The sequence below is a fragment of the Sciurus carolinensis genome, chromosome 17, assembly GCF_902686445.1.
Source record: "Sciurus carolinensis chromosome 17, mSciCar1.2, whole genome shotgun sequence".
In the NCBI taxonomy this organism is placed as follows: domain Eukaryota; kingdom Metazoa; phylum Chordata; class Mammalia; order Rodentia; family Sciuridae; genus Sciurus; species Sciurus carolinensis.
Genome location: NC_062229.1, coordinates 45,578,349 through 45,599,631, shown reverse-complemented (window position 1 = coordinate 45,599,631; position 21,283 = coordinate 45,578,349). Strand labels below are relative to the sequence as shown.

Below are 21,283 nucleotides of genomic sequence, written 5' to 3'. Positions count from 1 at the left end.
ATATTTTCATCTGAAGTAAGTAGGACATCACATTTCAATCTGAACTATTAAAAACTTGCATTACACAATGAAACTAATTACCCTGTGAATCACCCTGCTTTATAAGACAGCTGGACTAGCATACAGTGAATAACATGAGCTAGCCCAGTGAACATTTCTCCAAGAGCCACACCATAATCCAATAGAGCGTGGATGGCCTCGGACCACTACTTTTAGACTCTGCTGCTTCTCTGGTTAGCCCTAAATCCTCACTACAATCACATAAGGAATTTTTGCAAGAGCCTGGAAACTTAAACTAAAATTATCATCTTCTTCATTACTCTTTGATATCATTACAGATGCTAAAATCTTATTTTGTCCAAAAGACATATTATCTTTACAAGCTTTTCCATTTATCAAAAATAAACGCATGATAGATGCTGTTCTATTAATTGCCAATAAACCAGTTTACTGCTTTCATCACTACTCCCAGGAAAGAGGTGTTGTTTAATTCTGGAATCTGCTTAAATTTGGCTTTGAAATGAGAACTGTTTCTTTCAAATGAATGTTGGTTATTTTAAGACACCTTTTTAAAAATGACACAAATTATAAGGAAATCAAAACTGCTGTCAAGACAACTAAAGGTATTTAGTTTTTGCAACTTGGGTTCCTACCACACTTTGTTTTTCTCATTTTAATGTTTCCAAGGCTCAAGAAAACAAAACAAAGCAAATAGTATACAGATATAAATGCCCAACAAACTAACTGCGCCCCAACCCAAGGATATCTAAATATTTCTTTAACCTGAAAGCAGACTCTAGATTTACTATTTAAAGCAAGCCAAGAAATCACCCGGAGCATTTGCATCTTAGAATCATCCCCTCACCCCTCTTCAGTCGCTCTCACAAACCTTTTAACATCACATAGATGCCCTTAAATGATGACGCCGGATGGGACTTACAGAAGGAAAGCATAACTTCAGGGAAGAGGAAAAGATATTCGGTCCTTGGCTTCTTCTTATTTAGTGAAGGGCTTTTGCCTTCTTCCCTAGCAGTAAGTTGAAGCGTTACAGTGCAAATGTACAGCTCTCAGCCCACTTACAGTGCTCAACTGATAGCCCAGATCTAAGCCTCCACATGCTTTCTGGAAATGCAAGCAGCTCAGCTGAAAACCTAAGGGAGGTTTCCACCAGCGGCACAAAACTAAACCGCACAAATATTTAACAGCTCAGAGACCTCTAAAGGTTTAAAATAATATGCATTTTGTGCTAGGCTGCTTCTAGCCAGAGGGAGCACTGAGATGGTATGGAGGAGTGTTCTTAGCTACCCAACCACTGCTCACTAGAGAATGTTTTCCTCAGAAATTAGAAAAAAAAAAACCAACTGCTTAATGAAACGTTCCTATTGACTAAGCATTCACAGCATCAACAGTATAGGAACTTTGTTTCACATTCCATTAAGTTAGCCCATGACTTCCCACGCTGCACCATTTCTCCTTCCTCACCTAGCTAAAAAAGCCAACTTCATGCCGACAAATCAAGGCAAAGTTTATCCACCCCCACCCTTGTCTCTTTTCTTTTCCAACTAAAACTCATCCACAGCTCACAGCCCCAACTGTAGCACAAAGGAAGCTTTGCAAGCTGCACCGGCGTGGTCCCCCAGTTGCCAAGTGGAGGTAGGTTTCATGTAATATATTCTTCTCGCAGCTTAAAAAGAAAAAAATTTAGGGGCTTGTCTGCCTGATGAAGAGACAGGCACCCCCCGAATTGCATCATCAGAGCGAACACTCACCAAAATACATTATGTTTCTCATTAATCAGACAGCTGGAACCCCACCGCGGCGTCTTCAGCATCAGCTCGCACCCCAGGCTGACACGCAGAGCAGAGCCGTTTCATGCTACACTCGGCGGAAACGTCCCCGGCGAGGCGAGCAGAGAGCGCCCAGCGTGCCTCCTCCGCGGGATGAGCGCCTCACCGGCTGCCTGTCCAGGGCTATGGTCCCCGGCGGCTGGAGCGTGCGCTCGGGCTGCCTGCTGCACTGCCCATCCTTACTGTAATCCGACTCCTCCTTGCGATGTCCTTGCCGAGACTGTGACATCAGGACTGAGAGTACTACAAACAGACCCCCCCACCCCACCTCACCCCACCCCTGGTTAGCAGCCTCTCCATGAGGTGCTCCGATTGCCTGCCTGGACCAACCATGGCTCTCCGGAAGCTTTCGTGAGCCCAGAGCCTTGGGAGGGGGCGGAGTGAGGGGCGCGGAGGTTCTCTTAAAGAGAGAAGGGTCTCTGGATCCACAGGGGAGCCACGCAGAGGAAATTCACCCGGTGTACCAGAGGGAACCTGGTTAAGGCGAGTTCTGCCATTAACGTGTGATTAGACACACTTTGATCTCGCCCCTCCTACGAATGCCATCATCCTTGCCAAAATTTAGCTGCCCCTACCAAGTTGAAAAGGCGGCGAGGAGGATGGTGGTGTGTGCCTGCATGCTCTTCACTATGAGCTTGAGGGTTGGTGGTGGTAGTGATTTGTGCATGTTTATTCACGAGAGGAATAAGAGGAACTCAAGGGATCATTCCTTGGGTGGTAAAGGTTTTGACTTAGAAGTGATCAGAACCAAGAAAGCCGGTTGCTAGTGAAGAGTTTTGTATTTTTGGTAGGTTTTTTTTTTTTTTTTTTTTTTTTTTTTTAATTTCTTGAGTGTTTGCTGAGTTAGGTTGATCGACAGATATAAAGAAAAATAACTGGTAATAAAAATCACCTCCCATTTTCACACAACATATTTGCTGCCTCCCTTAGTAGAAAGTGTAAAGCACACTGAGGCTTAATTGATCTTTGAACCCTTAAATGGGAGAGACTTTTAGCTTCAAAGGCAACCAAGATTGTGTTATAATTCAAGACCAGTCACCAATATAGTGTGTGTGTGTGTGTGTGTGTGTGTGTGTGTGTGTGTGCGCGCGCGTGCACGCACATACACATAATTTAAGACGAAGGGTATCATCTCAAAGCTTAGCAAAGTCTCTGGCTCCTCCAATGGTATAAGGAATTGCAATCTTTATCTTTTTAAAAGGATGTTAGAAAGAAAACCCTGAAAGCTGTGCTGATGAATACTCAGCACGGCATGGAAAATAAACCCATACAGAACATTCCACTTCCAAAGGACTCATCGCTCTTGGACTCAGTTTACCCCCTGGACCATTCAAACTTAGAAATTTCTCTGAAATTAAGAACTGGTGATAAGTGACTGCAGCTTCTGTAAAGAAGCAACTGGTATATTTTTAATCTGGACTTTCATAAGCCATGTTAGCAAATAGTTCTACCTTTTGATATAAAAATATTCAATGATGTTTCCTTAAACAATTATTTTTATCTGTTGGTGGGTTTAATGTGCTTTGGTACTAGGGGGCTGAGGCTCATAAGGACAGCTTTCTGTGCCATCTTGCAAAAAAAAAATAATAATAATAAATAAATAAATAAAGCTTTCACCCCCGATTTCCCCTCTGTCAGAAGAGTGCAATGACAGATAATCTTCTTTAACACTGTATAGTAAAGAATTTGGTGAATGTGAATAGATAATCAAATACAAATCAGATTCACAGAGTATCTTGAGATAAATCCAGTGCTGTTCTTGTAAAGAAATGTCCTTCATTTAAAGTAATTTGGAAAAAGAAAATTTAAATATAGTAAAGGGTATTTACTTTTTCACTCTTTTTTTAAAATTAAAAACAAAAATAATGTTACAGGCAAATACTGAAGAAAATACATAAGTGTTTTCCCTTTTGGACACATGGAAATGATCCAAAAGTACAATTAATGGCCCTTCCCTCAAGCAAAGGAACCATCTGTGGTGAAGCTTTTTCAGGAAGCCAATCAGCTGCCTTACCTCCTACAGAGGCTAGGGGGCACTGTAGTTTAATGTTAAAGTTTTTGGTCCTCTGGAGTTCCTGTAGTTGGAAGATGCAAGCATTCAGAGTTGAGTTTAAAATAGGAGGTTTTGAAAGATTAAAGGACTGTCGTCATCATTAATAACACCTTTCATTTGCATGGTGTTTTATAGTTACAAGATATTTGCTCATATGTCATCTTTCATTAGTAACAAGTTGAGATATAGAAAGGTGGATGCTATCAAAGTCACAAGTGAAAAACTTGAGGCTCAGAGATGTTAAACAAATTTCTGAATGGTGAAGTTAGTAAAGGACTATTGTCTTAATATTTGTATGTTGAATTTGTCAGGGTCCTCCAACAGTTTTCCTTACTCAAATAAATATGCCATTTATTATGGCTCAGGTGAAAGTTTTCCCCAGTAAAAGTATACCACAGCATGTTCTAGAAACAAATATATCTATATGGTCATGAATTTATAGGCATACAGTATCTGGTAAAACAATATGCCAACCTCTGCCTGGTCTATAGAGGATTATACCCCCAAAAACAACATATAGCCACTGGGAGAACATGGCTTCCAAGGAGCAACTGCATGTTATATCCATACGATGGAATTCTGCTCAATGAAAAAATGAAGGTATCCTGTTTTATTTAAAGGCATGTGCCCCTCCTTCCATCTATTTGTGGTTTATCTGGAATGTCAAGGCCTCAGACATAAACTTTCTCATATTTACATGAAAACAAGTGATTGTTGTTTTAATTGTATACTTTTTCCATTTCACTTAAAATTACTTTATTTGTATTACATTTTCAAATATATTTTTCCCTTTGACAGCTTCCTAATCCTCTCATCCTCCAGGCTCCAGTGAATACCATTTTACTCTATATTTCTTTGAGATCAACTTTTTTACACTGTATATGTAAATGAGATCATGCGAATTTGTCTGTGTCTGTTTTATTTCACTGAACATAATGTCCTCTAATTTTTGCAAATGACAGGATATCCTCCTTTTTAAAGGCTGAATAGTATTCCATTGCATATATATTCACTTTCTTCTGTTGTTGGACATAGATTGATTTCATGAATGTTGTTAATAATACTTTAGTGAAGGTGACTATGAAGACATCTCTTCAACATGCTGTTATATTTTGAAGTATGATAACATCCGAATGAAACCACAGTTCATGTTTGCTAGACATCGAGTTGTGAATACCCCAACTGTACCCTAGAGATGCTCCTATATGTCACCTCAAGGAGGTGATCCTCAGCCTCCAGAGAAGGACCTGGTTTACATCTCTGACATTTACGTGACCCTGTCTCGAAGAAACTCTCAGAATCTGGGAATGTCTGAGGGAGAATCAGGTCACTTCCTCTGGGACCAGCCATAGCATTAACCTGCTTATCAGACAGAAATACACCTTTCACTATTAAAACACAGGAGGTCCTCAAACCAGTTACCTGTTGTGTGTTAAAACACCATGGTTAAGTCGGGCATGGTGGCACATGCCTGTAATCTCAGCAGCTTGGGAGGCTGAGACAGGAGGATCAAGAGTTCAAAGCCAGCCTCAGCAACAGTGAGGCACTAAGCAACTCAGTGAGACCCTGTCTCTAAATAAAATATAAAACAGGACTGGGGGTGTGGTTCAGTGGTTGAGTGCACCTGAGTTCAATCCCTGGTAATTCCCTTAGCAAAAAAAAAAAAAAAAAAAAAATCACATCATGGTTAGTCAAGAATTTTCTCTCCACTATAAGATCCAGGTAGCTGCCTGCTTTGATTTCTCCTCTCCAAGTCTAACTCAAAAGTTCATCAGTATATTCATTTACCACCCTTTTTTTACAGTTTTAAGCTGCCCTTATTCCTCCCTTATTTTTCTCCACAGCAATCTACATCTGACACTGTATTGTAAATGTACATATTTTTATTGCTCCACACTAGAATATAATCTTCTTGAGGGCAGAGATTTTCATCTGTTCAATGGTGCATCCACAGTCCTTAGAGGGGCATGTTACACTTGCTACTACCCAGTAAGTGTGTGTGAGTAACTGAATGAATGAATGAAAAAGAACACCAACTACAGCTGTATTGTGTGTAAAACATCAGACTTTTCTATGTGCCTACAGTCATTTCTTTGAGGTTGATAGTGTTTTGTGCAAAGCGTTTACACAAATTGAATTTGTCCATGCTTAGCAGCAGCTGTTCTTAAATCCCATGCAATACAGATGCCAGGTGGTACTGCAGGCCACAGTGTGTGAGCTTGTTTGTCCTTTCAAACTTTTTTATCGCTGCATGCAGCAGTAATTTAGCATTGACTTAGAGTAGCCCAGTTGTCTTCCAATACCTTCCCCTGAGCTTTAGTTTCGTTCACCTTTATCTCATCTATATGATAACAATAAAATTTTTTGCCAGTGTTGCTGACTGCAGGTTTGCCAGAGTCCAATCCATTCTCCTTATTAGATCCATTGTTATCTCTTTCAAAAAAATGTGGTTGCCTTACTTCCTCCATCAGTACTCTTCACCCTTTCCATGATTCACCTACAGTAGTATATAAGACCTTCCATAACCCAGCCTTTATTTACTCTCCATTTGTTAATGCTTTACCCTTCACACTCTTCACTCCACCTCTATAGTAGGACTAGAATTTCCCTGAAGACTATATTCTCTTCCACCTGCTCTCTCTATTGGGACAGCTCCTACTTAAACTTTGGGTCTCTGTTCAAGCATGACATTTCCTGAGAAGACTTTTCCTATCTACAAGATCAAATGAGGAACAGCTTTATTTTTTTTTATTTCATAGAGCATAATGTCCTTATTCCTACTCTAGCATTTAAACATAGTGTAGTGATTTGCCTTTACATATCTGTCAATCAAATCAAAGAGGATGTTCTGTGTTACAGTCATGATCTAAAACAAATCAGTCATTTAATGTATTCATAATATATTAATCCATTCAATATTTTTTGACTACATTCAATACCTTATTATTGCCCATTATGTTCCAGACATTGTTCTCCATGTTGGATAAAGAACATTGCAGAAAGTGAAAAGGGCAAGAGGGGAGAGGGGCAGGAATACCTTTTGGGTTCCAGGAAAAGTAGCCATGACCCCAGAGCACAGTATGTACTGAATAATGAGTTAAGAGTTGAAGTCAGTGGGAAACATGGAGCCAAATTCAGTAAGACTTTACAGGTTGTTATGAAGACTTGAACTTTTATCATGGCTTAAAGACTTTGACTTTTGTTATGGTTTATGTGGTATGCCTTTAAAGTAACAACATTTGACATGCTAAAAGTTTCACTAGGTGTGATGTGTGAAGAATGGACTAAAGGAAGCAAGGACAGATGCTGGATGACCAGTTAGAAGGCTATTTAATAACTAAGAAAAGAGATGGTGTCTAGGACAGAGTAAGAGCAGTGGAGGTGATAAAATGTGGTCATATTCTACAAATATTTTCTTGTGATTTAGATATGAGGTATCTCCCAGAAGCTCATGTGTGAGACAATGTAAGAATGTTTAGAGGTGAAATGATTGGATTATAAGAGTTTTAAACCTACTCCCTGATACAGATTAACTGGGTGGTAACTATAGGCAGGTAGGGTGTGGTTGGAGGAAGTAGGTCACTGAGGGGAGTGTTTTTGGGTATTATAGTTTGTCCCTGATGAGAAGAATCATCTCTCTGCTTCCTGGTCTTCCTGTCCTGAGCTGCTTTACTCCACCACACCTTCTGCCATGATGTTTTGCCTCACCTCCAGCCCAGAGCTATGGAGTTGGTCAATCATGAACTGAACCTCTGTACCATGAGCCAAAATAAATTTTCCTCCTTTTAAGTTGTTCTTGGCAGCTATTTGGTCACAGTGACAAAAAGCTGAATAAGACATATGTCAAAATGGGTCAGTTTAATTTTGTGATGACTTGTTTAGGTAAATGATGAAAGAGAAAACAAAGAGTAATGGATTATTTAAAATTTGAGGGTCGAGCAATTGAAAGGATGATCTGTCCCCTAAATGATACAAAGAAGACTGTAAGAACAAGCACAGGTGAATATTCAGGGGTGGTCATCATGGGACATATTTAATTTGATATCCCTATTATGAATAAGTGGGGAAGTTCCATAGCAGCTTGGTTATATGGTCTGAAATTCAGAGGAGATGTTGGGGTTTCATATTTAAATTTGGAAATCATCATTTTATAGATGCAATTAAATCCATGAGATAGGATGATATATTCAAGAAAGGGTAGAAGGAAGAAGAGGGTCAATATTGAGCCCTGGGAAATTCTATGAGCAAGAAGAGAAGTTCACAGGCATTTGATGATGGAATAGTTGTTGAAACTTTAATAACTTATTGAATGAATATTTGTTGACATGTCACACGAATGACATGTGATGGAAGGTTATTTAAGCACAAATTTGCCTCTGATACACCACCATCTGATGTCAAAATAGTTTGAAAAATGGGGAAATAATTTGTCTATATGAGAATGAATACTGAGTTTATTTGATCTATGTAGTGTTTTAATCAGAAATTTTTAGATTATGTACACAATGTTACACACTCATAAATCATTTTTATTCTCAGATTTTCACTTGATGTTCCTATGGAAATTAAATGTCTGGGAGCCTTAATCTGAAAAATTAATCACCTATAGGAAAAGATCTAGTGCCTAATATTGTGCCAAAAACAGGGGGCATGTGATAAATACATACTGAGTGAATAAATCTCTCAAAAGTCTTCTACCTCTATGTTATACTCCCTCCTATCCTACCAAGAATATAGAGTTACATACAATTAAAATTGATCTCCCTTATGCAGGAGAGATACATGCCAAGAATCCCAGTGTATGCTTGAAACCACAGATGGTACCAAACTTTATATAGCCTATTTTTTTTCCTATACATAATACCTATGATAAGGTTTATTTTATAAACTAGACACGGAGGAAGATTAACAAGAATAATCATAAAATTGAACAACTAAAGGCAAATACTTTTGGTACTCTGTTTTCTACTGTCAATAAAACAGTACCAAAGACTGAGTAAGTTATTAAGAGAAATGGTTTATTTTGGCTCATGATTCTGAAACGTCAAGAGGGGTTGTATTTGGTGATGACTCTCTTGCTGGCAGAGTCCTGAGACAGTCCTAGGCATCACATGGCATGAGATTGGAAGTGTGTATATGTGTGTTTCTTCTCATCTTTACCTTCTTCATAGGGAGGCAGGAGGATTCACACATGTGGACCCCCCTAGTGACCCTATTACTCCTAATCACCTCCTGAAGGTGGCAATTATAAACATCAATGTCAGATTAAATTTTCATCTTCTTAATACCTCACAATAGGGACTAAATTTCAACCAATTTAACCTTGGGGGACATACTCAAACTGTACACAAGTCACAGAAATGCTGAAATAAAAGTGTGCAGACAAACTACATCCAAATCATAGCAACACTGCAATAAAAGTCTTTACTTGGGGACAATATTAGGTGAAATACAGCTTACTTGAACACAAGTGGTACGATACCATGACAATCTGGTAACCAGGACAGCTACTGAGTGACTAATGGGTGAGTAGTATATACAGTGTCAATATACCAAAAGGATGGTCCTTGTCCCAAGAAGGATGGAGGATGGTATTGAATTTCATCATATTATTCAAGATGGTATGCAATTTAAATTTCATAAATTATTTCTGAACTCTCCATTGAATATTTTTGAATGGTGGGAAACTGAAAATGGAGACAGTAAAATTGTAGATATTTTCTTCCAGGAATGCCCTTTTCTATTCCCTTTTATCTGTCTATCTATTTATTTTTCAGTCACCCAACACTGCTCAGATATTCATTTTCCAAGATTTCTTCTAAGATGTTTCATGTGTCCCCATAATTTACTCCTGATCATTCTTTGTGTAACCCTACTACAGTATTGATCAGGTTACATTTCAATGGCTTGTTCAGTTATCAGTATCTCCCCAATATATTAAAGCCTCTTTAGGATCATGGAAAATGTTTGATAAATAGTTCTTTGGCTACCTTAACATACCCCAGAACATAACTGAAATGGATCCAAAGAGCATTGCATTTTGGGTTAGAAGCACTGCCTTTTGGATTAGCAATGAAGCATGCCATGAACACCAGACACGGTATCTGATTTCAGAAGCAGCAACACTTGCTGCTGAAGAGATAATAATCTCAAAGAGCAGACTCCACGAGTAATTTTAGGGTAGAAAAAGAAGGTTCAAAGCTCTAGAGAAAGACCAACCAGGAACCTGAGTGCTGGTCTAACATCAGGCAAGAAACAGATCAGAAAGTTGTGGGCAGAGCACACCAGGAGTCTAATGTGGGAGCCACGAATCAGAGCAGAGAATGAACGGTTCAGGAAGAGATTGATTCAGGGAAGCTAATCTACCCCTAGATGTTCTCACAGGTGGACTTTTATATGTGCTTTTGCTTGGATTAATAGTCCTGATCCTCTTACAATAAGAAGCATTTCAAACTTCCTTTTGGGTGGTTCTCAAATAATGATGGTTCTTTCATAGCTCTTATTCTTTTTCTTTCCTCTCTTCCCCTCCAAAGCCCTTCAGGAAGTTGTACTTACTTTTATTAAATTTTAACGTGGTAGATTCTAGCCCCTTGGTGTATACCTATGTAGACCCTTGTCTCCAAAAACAGATGAGCACCAAGTCTTAATTTTGGTGGCCCCAAAGTTTTGTGCTTCACATATATCAAATTATAATCATCATCTGCAGGAAAAAAAAAAGTCATTGAACTTGAATGTATAAGCTACATTTCAATTTCTCAAAACACTAGATATCTCAGTTGAAGAAATGGAGCACATATTCAAAAGCAAAAACAAAGGTAATATCAAGTGACAAATGAATACACTAGGACATGTCTAAGGACTTCTGTGGGAAGCTGTCCTTATTTAGTAGAATTAGAATAGGTTGAGCCATGTGATGCAGAGGTCTGGCTTCTAGGAACTTCCAGGATGCATGTGGCACTGTGTGGGAGTGGTTCCCTGTCTCCTTCTGGAATTTTCCCCCTAAGAGGATGACTCCCCTAACTCCACCCTATCTTGTCCATCACAGAAGAAGCTCCTCCCAGTCCTTGCCCCCTTTACCTGTATATTATAAATAAAGGAGAGTTGGGCAATTCCGTGTTGTTATAAGAGGCCAGAGCTGGTATGACCAGACCCATCACGCCCACTCTCATAAAAAGAATACTGGCTCTTGTGTATTCACTGAGTAGATAAGTTTTCTGGGTAACAGGTAGAAAAACCGCCAACACCCTCCTCCAGCAGTTAACCCTTTTCTCCTCCACACGGGATGTGGCAGAGAGGACCGCCACAGACTTTGTAAAAGATGATATAGTGGTTTTGGGGCAGTCTTGGAAAGCTGCAGGGAAGAGGCAGAACCCTGCCTTTAATATTGACCCACATTGGTAGGAAACAAGAGTGGGGTGGTGGATGCTGTGTATCTGGGAAATCAAAAACAAGAGTTTTAAAAAGTAAATTTTAAAAAATTTTTAAAGTTTGAAAAAGTAAATTTTTAAAAAGATCTTCAATCAAGGTAAGGTTGAACAGGAAAACACAGAGGTCATACTGGATGTGATCTCATATTCCATGTTAAAGGGTTTGAATTTTATTTGACAAATAACATAGGAAGCGTTTGCTGAATGAATACATGAATAAACTTCTAAGTGTTTCCAAGGACAAAAATGTATTAATATGCCTCCGAAGACATTTGGTGACACAATAACATGAGTTAATACATCTTGTGGAGCAGGTTGAAAGATCTTATACACTCCAGAGGTTTCCAATTTTTCTGAAAATAAAATTCATTTATGGTCCCTGGGCAGCTATTTGAGAATTAGCCCTCCCCATCCCAACTCTCCAACAAATGTGCTTGCAAACAAAATGGAAGAAGTAAACAGAATTATATTGAATTTCTTCTTTTGCCTTTAAAAAAAAAAAACACACAGATCTTTCAAGATAAACTGAGTACAGCTCTAGTAAATCTGGATGCTTTAGGTCATGGACATTCCATTTTTATATACACTGTGATAATAACTATATCGAGCGAGCAGGCAGACAGTGAAAATGCACCCCAATGTTGCAGGAATTCACAAAGTAATTGAAAGTGTTTCCAAGTGTGCATAATTCTATGCCTCCAGTCAAATACAGTAGGTGGAAATTTCTTTGGCTTCCTCTGTCAAAATGTCTAAAATACACTTGGAAGTATGTAATCAGAAACAAAATACTACAGTTTCAGCATTCCTTTAATTATATCTCCATCTCATCTTGACTTTGCTCAAACACATTAATGATCCAAAGGGCTCATCTTGGATCTTTTTGGTGGATACAATGACCGGATGTGATTTTTTACCCTTGACTCAAAAGTGTCAGTTCTGGAAATCTACAGTATTTGTCACCATGAATACCATTTAACTGCAGTGGTACCCAAAGGAACTCTGCACAGCCACACATGAATACAACCGGAGGAACTTAATTAATCTTGCTGTCACTTCCATGATGCTTTTCATTAGTTTTGCTGCTATCTGATCAACCTGCCTTCTCCTTATTGGAAATGGCTACCCACAACCTCCAGTGAAAGTATTTTCCAAAGGTAAACAAAGACTCACCTTTGCAGTAGGGAGCTGTTATGCAGATGGGCACTATTGCTGCTATTCTAATATGGAGGTAACCCTCACATTTCATATTTAAAATTACAGAAGACATAAATATTCAGTCTGCAACTGAGAAACTGCTTTAAACTCTATTCACAGATTATATGCTTGAAAGAGAATGTTGCACTTTTCTTTACATATTTTTTGGAATACTGATGCTTTGGTGCACTATCAGGAACAGTACTTACTAAACAGAATATAACTCCTAAAAATCTGGACATTTTTACTGATCATTGAAAAGCACACTAGTTAACAGTTGGATTTATCTAATATGAGAAAGTGATAACTGAATAGCAGTCATAGTTTTGAAAGACTGATTTATGTTCATATTGTAAACAAAGTTTTATTTATATATTTTCTTTTTTTGCAGTTTTAATGTTCACCATAGTCTAGTTTACTAAAAACATTTGGAATGGTTTTAGAAAATGTCACCATATTTTAACTATATGAAAGAATTCACAGCTATGGGATAGTCATAGAGAACTAAACGAGCTCACCAATAACTTGAGGTGAAGAAGAAATCAAAAAAAGTAATGTAGCCCCTTTCTTCGTGTGTGGAAGCAACCTTCAAATGATCTTAAGTGATTCTCGTTACCTTGGGCTCATATCCTCATGCAGTCCCTCCCCAGGCTGACTAGGCTGATCTGTGTAACCCACAGGATATTTTGAAATGACTACTAAGTCCCAGTTGCTTCTGCTTCTCTCTTGGGGAAGCCAGCAGCCATGGAACAAGACACTAAGGAAACTCTCTGAAGAGGTACATGTGTTGAAGAACAGAAAATTCTGGCCAACAGCCAGCATCAACTTGTCATGTATGTGAATAAACCACCTTGCAAGTGTATCTGTCAGCCTGTATCAAGTCTTCAGCTGCCGCAGCCATGGCCAACATCTGAAATGCAACCTCATGACAGACCCCAAGTCAGGACCACCCCTATTCCAAGAAGCACCTCTTTGGGGTGACAACTTTACACTACAATGAAAAGGTCATGAAATGTTATAGTCTGATTGCAACAATGAGATTTTCTAGTTATAATTTAAATGTGTGATGTCATTCAGAGCTCAGCTGAGATAGATGTAGGATCTTGGGGAGATCACATATCTCCCCTTTGGGTCTTGGTTTCTGAATCCATGAAAGGATGATGTTGAAATGAGTGGGTGTCAGCAATCAACTTGACACCTTATAGGGACAGGTGAGGTATTTTAGTCAGCTTTTTCACTGCTGTGACTAAAAAATCTGATGGGAATAATTTTAAAGGAGGAAAAGTTTATTTGAGTGTATTTTGAGGGCTCACGGTATCTGAGATCTTAGTCCACAGAAGGTAGGTTCCATTCCTTGGGGCTTAAAGTGAGGCAGAACATCATGGCAGAAGAGTATGGCAGAAAGAAACAGCTTATATGGTGGCCAGGAAGCAGAGAGAAAGACTTTACTCTCCAGATACAAATATATACCCCAAGCCATGTCCCAATTCCCACCTCCTCTAACTACATCCAACCACGTCAGTTACTGCTCAGTTAATCCCTATCAGGAGATCAATTCACTCATTGGGTTAAGAGTCTCACACTCCAATCACTTCTCTGAACCTTCTTGCATTGTCTCACATGTGAGCATTTGGGGGACACCTCACATCCAAACCATAACATGAGGGAAGTAGCCCAGCTACTTCTCAAGGAGAAGTTCTCTCACATTTCCTCACAAAGAGTACTAGAGACAGTGGCGGAATAAAGAGAGTGTGTCCACTACCATGAAATTGCTGGTACTTAGCTTCAACTGATAGTACATAATGAGGGAAGATGGGCCCAATGTTACCACCAGATTCTTTTTCTTCTTTCTTTTTTTTTTCCCTAGTTTTTATTTTTCATCACTAAAACATTATCTAAATAATAAAAACATTCATCTAACTTCAATTTGAAGCCATGGGGGTTTAAAATTATTTATTTACTTATTTATTTATTTATTTATTTTTGGCATGCACTCTACCAACTGAGCTATGTCCCCAGCCCTATTTATTTATTTTTATTATTGTTATTTTGGTACCAGGGATGGAACCCAGAGGCACTTAACCACTGAGCCACATGGCAGTCAGTTTTCTTGTTTGTTTGTTTGTTTATATTGGGGATTGAACTCAGGGGCACACTGAGTTCATCCCCTCTTTTTTTGTATTTTATTTAGAGACAGAGTATCACTGAGTATGGCTGAGGCTGGCTTTGAACTTGAGATCCTCCTACCTCAGCCTCCTGAGCCGCTGGGATTACAGGCATATGCCACTGCCGCTGGCTGGTTTTTTTTTTATTTTGATACAGGGTCTTGCTAAGTTGCTTAGGGTCTCACTTGGTTTTTGAGGGTGGCTTTGAACTTGTAATCCTCCTGCCTCAGTCTCCCAGTCCACTAGGATTATAGCCGCTGTGCTTGGCTATAACTGATTTTGAAACATTGATCACATTCACTGCTCCATCCATCCTTCCCTTCCATGACTATCTGTGCCCTTCTCTATCTCATGGTCAGACGTTTACCTTTCATTTACAGATATCATTTCTCCTTTCCTGGATGGTGCCTTCCCTGTCTCACACTTTCTCTATTTGTTGAAAGGCTGCTTATCATTGAGTAATCCATACATGGCACCTCTGCTAGGAGGTCTTTCTTTTTTTTTCTACAGTCCTAATCAGTTACTGTTTTTTCTTTGCCTTGAAACTAATGCTTTTTATGCCTTGACTTTTACTGGGTCTGCCTCCCTGTTCATAATGTGAAATCTCTTTGGGTGAAATTAATGATTCATTTATTTCATTGTCACTTAGCATTTTCACAATGCTTGTGTGTAATACATCACCCAGATCTCCCTAAGATGACAGATTTTTCAGTTTCTGGGAAGGCTGTAGGTAGGCTTCAAGTGACAGCCCTTTAGGTATTATCTTAGGTGCCTCCTGACTCAATAGCAGACTATAACCAATGATCAACAGGGGAATGAAAAGGTCAGACTAGAACATCTAAAGTAACCTTGGCTCCTGCATCACAGCTTAATTCCTTGTCTCCCAAATTCCTTCCTTTCCTTCCTTCTACAGAGCTGACCCAGAGCACTCCATCATCAGCATCCTGCCTGCTCACCCTCACCAGAGTTTGCAATCCTATAATTGATAAGATACTCATAAAAATGCTTAGTGGAATAGATTGAAGTTCCAAGTACCTACAGACAAATCAGACTAATTTCCTGATTAGAGAGTATGGTTATTCTCTACAAAATCCTTGAATTTATTGGATAATTTAGGAGGAAAACTCACTTTTTCTACTGAGGGCTGTTGATTTAGGAATTATCAGGAGAAAAGGAAAGCCCAGAATTTCAGTGGCTGCCCCGATGGTGTACTTTGCCTGCCTCACTGTGATGGCTCAGAGCTGTTGAGTCTCCCAGGAGGTGTGCAATCATGATCTCTTCCCTTTCTTTTTAACAAAGGTAATCACTCAGCATTTTATCTTTTCTAGAGGTGTCATTACTTTGAAAAGACACAATCTCACAAGGGTTTCTATGAAATGGAAAGTTTTCTCTTCACCTTTGAGGGGGAAAAAATGAAGAAGAAAAAGACCCTAATTAATTTGAGCATGACAAAACACATTAGCTTATAGGGACTTTCTATAATTTTGAAGTGTGAAATTTCTTGGCAAATCTTTTCAAATGTGTAATTTATCATAAGATTTAGTGCTGATAGTATACAATGCACATCTTTAAAATTAAATTGATTTGGTTAAATAACAAGATCATTCATTCTGGAAAGGGGATAAAGAAACCAAGAACTTTGCCTTAGAAAACATTTGCACACAGAAATGTGTAGTCTATTCATAAGGAAATATCAACAATAAGTCCTCCTTAATCGCTGTCTATTTTCAGGTTCAGTGTTTCACTAATTTCCATAATCATTCACTTAATTTCCATAATCATTTGCTGTTTTACAAATGTTCATTGAATGCTCATTTCTCAAGCATTGTGCTAGAGATCAGGGATACAGGTGTGATCAAGATAGATCTTTGGCAGTTTACAGGTTTCCAGAGAATGGTACACTGGGATGAGAGGTGGATCAATGACTTCACCAGTCTGTTGAGATGGGCAGTGAAGAGAAGGAAAAGTGGAGAGATAGGGGGTTAAGGAAAAGTGGAGAGATAGGGGGTTAAGAGAAGGGCTTTTGAGAATTTGACATCTAAATTGAAGAACGAAGATAATTTGGGATTAGTCAGACAACAATAAGGGAAGAATGACAATGTACAGTCACCAATATATGCAAAGACCAAGAAGGAAAATGCAGACAAAAGCTAAATGATGTTCAGTAAGGAGAGACAGGGGAGAGAGATAAAGAACCACATGGGCAGGGAGTTTGGGGGAAATCATGAATCTATAACACAGACTGGAAAATCTCATGATTATAGACGTAAACCAAAGAACAGTTAGCCACTGGGCAATTTGTGGAAATGAAACTCTTATGTAATCTATGTAATCATGTAATTTTTTTTGATGTAAGCATATGTGATTATGCTGTAATATCCAGTACTAGCCAGTTTTTCTTGCTCAGGTTTTCTGTCTTCGTGCCATCCCATGAAACACAGCAAGAAAAGGGAAGGGGAGAAGGAGAAAGAGGGGGAGGAGGGGAAGGAGGAGAAGAATCATCTCCATGGATGAGCTGTCTAGTTGACAATCACAAATTTAACTAGTTTTGGGGGTAAATCAGTTCTTTTCAGCTGTCACAAGAGCCAAGCACGGAATACAAGAATGAAAATGGAACAGTTGATTTTCCGACAGTTGAACCAATTTAGTCTTCTAATGGTGGATTCTGATGTGTTGTGTGGTCTGAACTTTGTGCCACATGTATGTTGGCACTGCAAATTAAGGGAATGAACTGCATGGGAGGAATGACACTTTGAGGCAATACCATTCATTTTTTATGTTTACATGAAGGTTGTGGTATGAGCTTACATTTCCGAATCCTAAGCTCAATTGCTTTTCAGTTGACTGCTTTTCTCTTCCCTGTAACTTTCCTAGGTAACTTCCATAGCACCCAGGATGGCCTTGTTTTGAAGATCCTCAAGTATTGAGGAGCATTCTTAGATGGAAATTATCTCTAGTTGCCTCAAATGAATAAGTTTTGGATACCTAGAATGGCTAGAAATGTCTTAGTTTTTTCTTTAAAGTTTTATAAAGTTAGGTTTTTCTAGTTGTGATGTTATTCTGATGAAACAAGCTGGTTCTTTGATTTATTCTGGAAATATAAAAGCAGCGGCTTCTAAAAGATGCATGGATATCACCCATGTACACGTGTGTGTGTGTGTATACACATGATCATATGCATGTGTGTATATTCATACATATGTATACATATGAACATGTGAAAGTGTGTGTATGCGTGTATGTGTGTGACAGATTTCACAAGCTCACTTTCCTAGAAATATAAATAAGGCATCAATATTGAGATGGGAGGGGTATAGGGAATTCTAAAATATTTCTGAGCAACTGCAAGCCATGCTCTTCTCTGGGGAAATTCCTTTTCAATATGAAATATAAAGGGCTTACTCAACCCTGCACATAAGTGATTTGATTAGGATGACCTCTGAAAAGGATTTTCTCAAGACCTATGACCTAGGTCAAACCAGTGTGGCCTGACTTGAAAAGATGAACAGATATAATCATGTTTGTTCTTAAAAATGTAAACTAAGAGATGAAGAACTCATCGATTGACGATGGACCCTGGAGCCAGTAGGTCATATAGACTCAAGACATAGTGATTCATGCAGAAGACAGGAAGATAGAAAGAAGAAGACGTGTGTAGGTGGGGGAGAGAACTGGGGACTTATAGAGAGAGGTGGAGGCCTATTCTTAAAACTAAGTTTTGGTTAGATGGTTAAATAGTTTCTTTTCACATACACCTTTTCAATAAGTGTATACTTCTCCTGAGGCAAATTTATTATGTTTCTGTTCCTCCATAGTGGAACAGACTCAGATTAAGTGGAAAGATTCAGTACACTGGCACCAGGAGGAAGTATTACTGAGTATTTTAAATTGGTCTTTTAACTACCACTCCTAGACCAGGGAAAACAAGATGGCAGCATTGAGAAGAAAGGAAAGACAGCAGCTGAGGGAGAAAAGGAAGAGTCAGTTATGCTTGGGGGAATCAAAAATAATTAGGAGGTGAAGAGATAATGGTTAATGGGATTAATGATAATGATTTCTTTAAGGAACAAATAATGGGATCCAGTTCTCCAGATGAAAGAACCATTATCTTCTAACGTTGAACATCCACTAACAATTAGTGAATATTTGCATGTAAATTATGAGAGTAAAGGTTTCTAATGCTTAGTCTCAACATGCAGCCTGGATCGCTTATGCCTTTATGTAGGTCTTCTGATAAACAAGTGTTTTATTTGAGTGATAAAGACACTGACACCAGATGATCTCCTGTTATGTGTGGGAGGGATGCTTATTGATGTGTTAGAATCCCAAATCTTGACTTTGTCCATGTATTGAGTCATGCTCAGCATGCCTTCTGGACATTAGTTTGTGTTTTCAGGGAAGGAGAATCGTGGATTCACTGATTTTTTTTTCCCTTTACCTCAATTTCTGATAGCTCGCTGCATATCTGCTATAAGATGCAAATCTTGAGGGAGATTTTGCGTGAGGACAGATAAAATATTATTATGCCATCATGGAATGTCCACCATAGAAACCAGTTTGGCATGGAGGATAACAGAGAAATAAGTAATAAAGGCAAAAAGATAAAATAGATAAAAAAGAAGATATTTCAAAGGGAGTGAAAGTAGAATAAGAGGATATAATGAGTTAAAAGGAAGGCCAAAGTAGTGGAGACCCTTGAAATCAAGAACAAATGGTTAAAATTGTATTTACTGGGAAAATCTTCTGTATATGAACTAATGTACTTGAAAGGATTTGTGGCTATAGGTAAAGAAGGCAGCTAAATGAAGTTCTATTTTTATAAATCCTACTTAATCCAACTCTTGACTCAAGTTGTGGGCTCAATGACCGTAGTTACTTGTAGCTATCATATATAAGAACTTTTCAAATCTAACTATTCTTTTTGCTCATGAAAAGGTTAAACTCTGAGTATAAGTACCCTCCTTCCACATGTACACACACACTCATGCACAACCACACCCTAGCTACTGCTGTGGAAGTTTAAATTGAAACAAAATTTGGTAGAAAAACTTAATCAGTTGAAATTCTTTCAGAAACCAAAATTCATAGAGAAATATGAGGACAGTGTGAGATAGCCATCTTGCAAAGAGACTGAGGCCATACATGTTCCTCAGGTTTGTACAATTATCCTACAAATTGCATGCCTCTTTTCTGGACTACTCCCTCCTGCATCTGACAAATTTCACACATTCTTTACACTCAAACTTAATTACTCTAAATTCTAGAGCTTTTCGTGGCTCTGTTGATAAACCTCTGCGTGCTGTCTCATCACCGTCTCGTCTCGTACCAATATACAATTTATTATAATTGCCTTCATAGTTCTTAAGTTTCTTTATTAGACTACAAGATTCTTGAAGGCAGATTCCATGGCATATTCTCTGCTCCATCTCCAGGGATATGTGTGGGATTCACAGTAGGTACCCAATACATACCTATATACAGGTGGGTGGATGGATGGTGAATGAAGAGACAGTTGAGGAGGAGGGAGAGAGAGAGAGGGTTGAGAGAGGAGGAAGAGAAAGGATTATATAGACTGTGTGTGAGTACATGAAGTGGTAGTTAAATATATTTGATAACGGACAAATGTGAACTTTATTTTTGAATACTTTAGTGATCAAAGTGAACTTTAAAATGTCAGGTTAAGGCACAACCTCAAAATATGCATATGTAATATTTTCATATTACCATGAACATCCATAGCATATTCAAACAAAATAGCCTTTTATAATGAATCCTCGCCCAAAATTAAAAGACTACTCATATTTTTACATTGTTATAATTTGCTGTAATTATCCGTCTAAGTATATTCTAAGCACAGAGGAATTATGAAAAACATGTACTTGTTTCTCATTACTGGCTCTGTTGTACATACTAATGAATATGAGATAAAATACATTCGTGGGACATGGAAATGGCCATTTTCAGGGAACGAGATTCCCTGGGGTCTTCCATACTATGGGACTATTCCTGCACTCTGGTTACAAAGGTCAGATTTTTTTAAAAATAGAGTAATGACCCCTTTTTTAACTAGCATTAAATGTTTTTTAAAAGTGATATTCTAACCTTAAATATACAAAACAGGACAATGGCAAATTAATAAGAACTATTCTTGAACAGAAATACCACAGTTTTTACTCACTAGCTTCTATTTCTTCTTGAAGGCAAATTCTTTGGTGAATTCACTACTGAATGAATTCCTCTCCCTTTCAAGAGCCAAAGCAAGGTGCAACGAAAAGTTTTACCCACATCACGCAAGATCACCAGATGGAATGAAAATCTAAAGAAATCTAACTGAAAACATCCTTCCCTCAAGGAGAAGTTCTCTCACATTTCCTCATCAACTTCAAACTAAACCCAATTCTCTTGAAACACTGACCACAGTGCGTGGTCCATTCTTGTTTATATACTTGCCCTTCACTTGACTGTACATTGCCTGAATACACAGATTCTTTTCTCTATATTTATCTCATCCATACCCCTGGAACCTGCAATAGCATCTGGTACATAATGAGTTCTCAATAGGTGTTTGTTGGATGAATGAATGTGTGTTCGTGTGAA

At 38.5% G+C, this 21,283-nt stretch overlaps 1 protein-coding gene across 2 annotated transcripts in view; it reads right to left on the bottom strand.

Annotated features, from left to right (window-relative positions):
* Znf385d (zinc finger protein 385D) overlaps positions 1–21,283 on the bottom strand; it is an 880,046-nt gene that overhangs the window by 286,603 nt on the left and 572,160 nt on the right. Inside the window, exon 1 of one of the 2 annotated variants that reach the window (XM_047530557.1) lies at positions 1,770–2,076. The exons of the other annotated variant lie outside the window; for it this stretch is intronic. Within the exon in view, the coding sequence (XP_047386513.1) occupies positions 1,770–1,791 (22 nt within the window). The 5' untranslated portion in view covers positions 1,792–2,076. Of the gene's footprint in view, positions 1–1,769; positions 2,077–21,283 lie in introns of those variants that run through there. 2 annotated transcript variants of the gene reach the window in all.